Consider the following 6,698-nt stretch of genomic DNA (forward strand, 5'->3'; position numbering starts at 1 on the left):
TATGCTTAGCGCCATCTCAGAAGGGACTAACCTTCCAGCCAGTTAGATGATATATTAACAGATTAAGACCGTCTTTGACTCACTTATACCGGTAGAAATCTGGAGTAATAATATTCTAAAGAATAAGGTGTGTTCTACACACCTTCTCCATCACCTTTATTGTAAACCCTTTGCTATTGTACAGGCCTGCTCACATACAAGTAATTATCCCACCAGGCTGGTTTTACAGCTAGGTCTAACCCCGTTACATCCGTAAAGTACAATTTATTAAACTCTTGACAATAACAGTGACATAACGTATTGCTGCATTTAGCACTAACAAAGGCAGGTTAAAGCCACTGTGAAAACAGAATGGAGGCTCTTTCTCTATATTCAAACTGTAGGAAACTAGGACCACAAACACACGTAAAAGGCAAACATTCTAAGCCTGTCCTGTGCAGCAAAGGAGAACATGTGCTGAAATCAGTTTTGGCAAGAAACGCTCAGTCTTGCTCAATCCCAAATCTAGATCCAGTCCTTTGCAGGAGAGACAAGCTTATGTGATACTCTACATTTCCTACTGTTGCCTGCTTAGTTTTGGACCAATCCATTCAGATGGTTCAGAGTACCAAGGACGCATGTATTTAGGACTGAACCAGGAGTTGATTTAGGGCAGGGCATATGCCAGCTTAGCTACTATGCATTTTAAAGGATCATAGCATTTAACGTAGAGTACAGATGGGTCACACCTTCTATCACACACACATGTTGTCCCCCTCGACATATGTCGTTGTTATTAATTGTGCCAACACAAAATAAACTGAGGAACTAGAAGATCACTGTCCTGACACTCACAGTGAGGAATTAGTGTCTTTAATCTGTTTTTCCTTGTTCTGTTTTGTACAGTTTTATATATCGTATTTCATATTTTTCATAGGGTTAGGGTTAGATTGTTTTTATGGTTAATCAGTGTTGTTTTCAAGGCCGTAATCTTAATACATATTGGGGGGGACACATCCCAAATCTGGTCAAAATGTCCCGCCCCCAATATATTGATATAAAAATATAAATGTGCTACTCTATGACAATCAACCACGCACGCTGTCGAAAATTATCATAAAAAAATGTATTTGTCCCCCCCAATGTTGATTCCATGGCTACGGCCTTGGTTGTTTTCATTTGTGGAAGAATGAATGAATGAATTAAATGTTACAACAACGACATAAGTCTGTGCAAGATAGTCCTGCAGAAAAACAGGAACATCTGCCTGTCTCACAGGCACTTTTGCAGCCGCAGTGTATCAAATGCAAAATACTGTCAAGGGCCGAATTTCTGCTCATCCAGGTGACGTGCATGGTCCCATCCTCTATTTGCCAACCATATCCATCCATGTTGACAAAAGCAGCTACCTTATTGGTGTAAACCGATCACGCGTCAAACCGTGCCACCAAAATCCTATTACGCTCTGAAGAAACTAGTTCTACATAAAACATAGACGCATCAACAATCGGCTGGAATTTCAGCGCCAAACTTTTTTTGGTAGGTTAGCACGACTCGTTCTTTTTTATGAGCTAAAGATTGTGTAGATGCCAGACTGCGGAGCGGGAATCATTTTCTAAAATACTTTTTGTGGTTCACCTTGTGGCGTATTAAGGTATGTTTTTGTTCAACTGCCGCCAAAACCTATAGCAAATGGTTGCTGGAGACGTGTTGTCTCAAGCAGGCCCTTTGAAGCTTGCAAGCTAGCAGGAGGGCTGATGATGTAGATTGGGGAGGCCCCCCCCCAATTCTATGGTTCCTTTGCATCGGCGTTTGGTGGGTAATTAGCATACTGAGGGTGTCACAAGGGCTGATTAGGTTTGTCTGATGTGATTGCATCACTCTTCGGGTATGGCAAGATGTTGGCTCTGTGTGGTCTTGTTGACCTCACTACAGGGGGGTATTCGTCGTAGCTCGCTAAGCGTTTTAGCAAGCTAATTTTCAGGCTAGGATGAAAAAAAAGCCCCTCTTTTTGGTTCGTGAAAGCAACTTGTAGTTGGATAAACTTGCCACAACCCTGGAAAATAACATGGCAGCTCCCTTTTTGAGAGACTCAGTTGACCAAGGAGCTATATTCTAGTTCGATTAGCTTTCCATACCAATAGAGTTCTTCGCGATCGCCAAGATCCTTCATTTCACATGGATGAGTTCTTGTTTGAGCGATATCAATTCAGCCGACAAGGACTCATTTATTTGCAAGACCTTCTCGTGCCGTACATTGCAAATATCACACGCCGCAGCAAGCTTTATGTTTTATTATGATCTTATGCTGCTGTATGTGAATATGTTACGCTGTGTTTTAGGAACTGTCTTGTCTCATCTGTGATGCTTCTGCTTTTTATGTGTTTATTTTTAAAATATATATATAAATATATTGTATCTTAGGAAATGTCAATCGGAAGTTCTGTAGTTTGGATAAGCCTGCGATGCTCCTCAGGTTCATTAATAGAGGAGGATCTAGGACAGTGTTATTGTTGTTGCTCATATTGTGATGAAACAAATGTTCAGTCAATTCTCAAATTTTTAAAAACAGCACTGGAACTTAGCAGGGTTGATGCAAAGTGTTTTCTAGGTTCTCAGGTAACAAAGATTCACAATAGAACGTGAGCGTGATCAGACAGTTTTCTCCAAACAATTTAACTTATATAGTCCTCTCCCCATTGTATATGGTACGATCTTTGTTGGTTACATAGACATTAGGTAATCTTACCAAGTGGGTCTCTTGTCTCAGGATTAAAAACAGGCACTTTCCTACATAGACACTTCTTCCAATTTAGGCTCTTTCTGACCTTGAACAGCCAGCTGCATTAGGCTTCTGGGCGTAAGGCCACAAATACGTCTCATAAGTTATAGCTAGGCATCCTGGTCCTTTATGAAAGCATACACATGCTCCTTTCCCTCCTCATCCTTTAATATTTCAACCTTTATATTTGGGGTTTTATTACTTCTACCATTGTCTGGGGATAACAATAATCAGCCAACAACTTTGCATCTAGTTTCCAATAATATAGCATATACTCAAAAGTGATTACAAGTTTTAGTAAATCCATAATTATTACCCATCTTCATAATTACAACAGTGTGATGTTTTTCCCACTACAGTTGTGTTTATTCTTTGAATTTGTTTTTCTTTTCCACCCCCCTTTTTTTCATGTTGGTTATCCCAGGACACACGCCTTTATCACAGTCCCATTTACCTCAGCTTTATGTATGGCTTTGGAGAGCACATGTCTACTTACACTATGATCTTACCGCCCCCTCAAGTTTCTGTAATATACTGTACAATCCCTTTTTTCAAAACACATTGATGTGGTTACTTCTTCTGATAGATTCAGTAGTACGCTTTGTTTTGTGGAATGTTAAGGGTCAAACGATCCAGAGTTCTCTCTCACCTCAAATCTTTCAATGCCGATATTGTATTTTTAAAAGAGACACATTTACGGTTAAAATATCACATTCGTTTGCGTAAAGCTTGGATTAGCCAAGTGTCTCACTCCAGACATGATGGTAGCTCAAAAGGCGTTGCTATTCTCATTAATAAGAAAGTACAGTTTACCAACAGAGATCATCACCGACCCCTATGGTCATTTTGTTATAATCAGTGGCTGTCTTTACCAGACCAATGTTCTTCTAGTCAATGTTTACACTCCTAATTGGGATGACACTGAGTTTGTTATAAGCTTCTGTCCTCGCTCCCTAACTTGGACACTCACAAACTGATTCTGGGAGGTGACTTAAATTGTGCCATCAACCCTACTTTGGATAGGTCATGTTTAAAGAGATCTTCGCCCTCAGGCATGGCAAAGGCATTCACAACATTTATGGAGCAGAGTGGCTGTATTGATCCATGGATCCAAAAACTTGGTTGTACTCCCGGAACAAGTGCGTCTTTAGCCTTTTGTTGCCACTTTCTTAACCAAGTCTGCTGATGTAGATTGGGTGGCTGTTCCATGTTGATTGACGTTGTGTTCTGTTGTTGTTGCAGTGAAATTGATGTTGTCGCTGAAATTGCTGCTAGCCTGTTGCTTCCTGTGCACAAGCAAAGCACCTGCTGCTGCACTCACAATGTACTTTTGTAGCCAGTAAAGTGTGACTGAGTGTGTGATATAAAAAAAATCTGTTCATTTTAATTTTAAGTGTAGCGTAACTACATGTATTATTTGTTGAATGCTGTCATTTTATAAATAAATCCAGCTGCCTTTGACTTTACAATAAATAATATGCTTTTTCCTTTGTTACATTGTTACATGAGGGTATTTTATGCTGGATAATGGATACATTATTTATAAACTACATATTATTTAGACAGTAGTTACTAGTAGTTACTATGTTGTTACTTTATTTATTACAATACTGTCACATCCTTATTAATGTGATTATAATGTAATGTGTTGTCCATGCCCCTAACAAAAAGCTTTGTCAGGGGCAAACTAGTTTGTCTTATGCGTGTCAAAGACCTGTGAGTTGTGGAATGATTACAGTCTGTACACATTTTTGTTTCCACAGGTGATCCATATGCTTGTCTTCCTTCCTTCCATAAATAACCATCAAGCCAAGGAAACGCTAATGGAGGTGTCTAAAAGTGGGTACTTAAAGTGGGCATGCCAACGTAGCTCCTTTAAACAAAGGCCATCTTTTATGAAAAGAGTGTGGTTTCTATTCTAATTCCTCTTTCAATTCCTATTTTAAACAGAGTGGAGTCACACAGCTGCATTGGCATTCTAAACCCGCAGTTTCAATAAAAAACAGTCCGATGATCACCAATATGGACACTTCGATAATGGATATTCCTAACTCCATGTCCTCCCCCGTCAACATGTCAGACTGCCCGGCAGTGAGAATCCCGAACCAGATATTCTTCACCATTGGTATAGTGAGCCTAGTGGAGAACCTGCTAGTGGTGGTGGCTGTCATTCGCAACAAAAACCTTCACTCACCCATGTACTGCTTTATTTGTAGTCTGGCAGGCTTTAACACTATTGCCAGTCTGTCCAAGACCTGGGAGAACCTCATGCTGCTGTTTGCAGACATGGGTCAACTTGATTCACGTGGCAATTCAGAGCGAAAGCTGGACGATGTCATGGACTCCCTGCTGATCATGTCTTTCATTGGCTCAATGTGTAGCTTTCTGGCGATTGCTCTAGATCGCTATATCACCATCTTCCATGCTCTTCGCTACCACAACATCATGACCATGCAGCGTGCTACCACCATCCTCGTGGGAATATGGATACTCTGTGGAGTGGCCAGTGTGGTCATGGTGCTTCATTTCGACTACACCATCATCATGATTTGCTTCATTGTGTTCTTCTTCATCTCCCTACTCCTTATACTTTTCCTCTATGTACACATGTTTCTTTTAGCACGCTTGCATGCTAGGAAGATTGCTACGCTACCAGGAACCAGTCAGCAGCGGAGGAGCAGTATAAGGGGTGCCCTGACTCTCACCATTCTTTTTGGCGTGTTTATGGCTTGCTGGGCTCCGTTCTTCCTGCACCTGCTCATCATAATGGTATGCCCCCTTAACCCTTACTGTGAGTGTTACCGTTCCCTCTTCCAGCTGCATGTAGTCCTCCTAATAAGTCATGCTGTAATTGACCCAGCCATCTATGCTTTTCGCAGTGCTGAACTCAGGCACACGTTCAGGAAGATGCTCTTTTGTTCCAATTCAATGCAGTGATTAACCACAAGAATACAATTTTGGTTATTTATGTTGAATCCCAAAGCATAATACATGATAATGTAACCCTAACCCTTCATGAAACAGTGACTTGCTGTACCAATTTTGACCTTTTCACGCTTTGAGAGTTGTGATTGTTTTGTGTTAGTCATTACAAGCATAGAGCGGCGGTTATTTCACTGCAGTAAAAAAAAGACAAAGAAAACTATATTCACACTCCTGCTTTCTTAACTTATCCTAGATGTGTGTTTTAACACCCAGTATTATTGCAATGACTACATTGCACTGTACCTTGCCCGATTATGGTTCAAGTTATGTGTTAACTTGTTGGTTCTTCACCTTGTTGGTAAATTGCATCTTCCGAAAACGGCCTGAAAGATTTATTCACGGTTTACCAGGTCAAACAAAGAAAAATGTGTCCTGTGCACAATGCAATGCCCGAGATTAGAATATTCATTCAATTTAGTCCGTGGATGTAGGCTAAAACGAACATATGACAAACGAACGTATGACAAAAATTAACGCCGAACACACAGAAGGCATGCTTGAAAGTTGACACAACTACTTGTGAAACATGATATTTAAGGACACTTGACACCTAATCTGCCTATTCACTACTTGATTATGAGGGGGGATTTAAAGAATATATTGTTATGCTTATTAAAGTTATGCATTGTGCTTATTAAAGATCTGTCTTATGAACTTTGAAGTGTGGTCAGGCTTAAACATTGTGTCTCACACAGGGCGGGGGGAGTCAGGGGTGCAAGTGGAGAAAAAGGAACAATACAGACGAGTTTCGACCACCGAGTGTGGGAAAAGGGCTGTATTTTGGTCTCTCTCTTCATTTTCAGTCGGTAGGTGGGACGTAGGCAAGAACAACTCCCTACTGCACAGGAGAACAAGCTCAACCCTCTTCTTGTGTTTTTTTGTTTTACTGCACTGGGGCAGGGACAGATAGTTAGTTGGACTTTGTGAACCAACCCAAACTCTGTTGCGGGTA

General features: G+C 40.7%; 1 protein-coding gene across 1 annotated transcript; it reads left to right on the forward strand.

The window, feature by feature from the left end:
• The first annotated feature begins 4,786 nt into the window (after nt 1–4,786).
• On the forward strand, nt 4,787–5,959 carry mc2r (melanocortin 2 receptor). The gene has a single exon (XM_047039674.1). It carries the CDS (start codon nt 4,799–4,801, stop codon nt 5,696–5,698), a length of 900 nt encoding a protein of 299 aa, XP_046895630.1. The 5' UTR covers nt 4,787–4,798; the 3' UTR covers nt 5,699–5,959.
• The last annotated feature ends 739 nt before the right edge of the window (nt 5,960–6,698 follow it).

The sequence above is a fragment of the Hypomesus transpacificus genome, chromosome 2, assembly GCF_021917145.1.
Source record: "Hypomesus transpacificus isolate Combined female chromosome 2, fHypTra1, whole genome shotgun sequence".
Classification (NCBI taxonomy): domain Eukaryota; kingdom Metazoa; phylum Chordata; class Actinopteri; order Osmeriformes; family Osmeridae; genus Hypomesus; species Hypomesus transpacificus.

Coding starts and splice junctions, on each gene's coding strand:
- mc2r (XM_047039674.1), top strand. CDS start 4,799: ATGGATATTCCTAACTCCATGTCCTCCCCCGTCAACATGTCAGACTGC.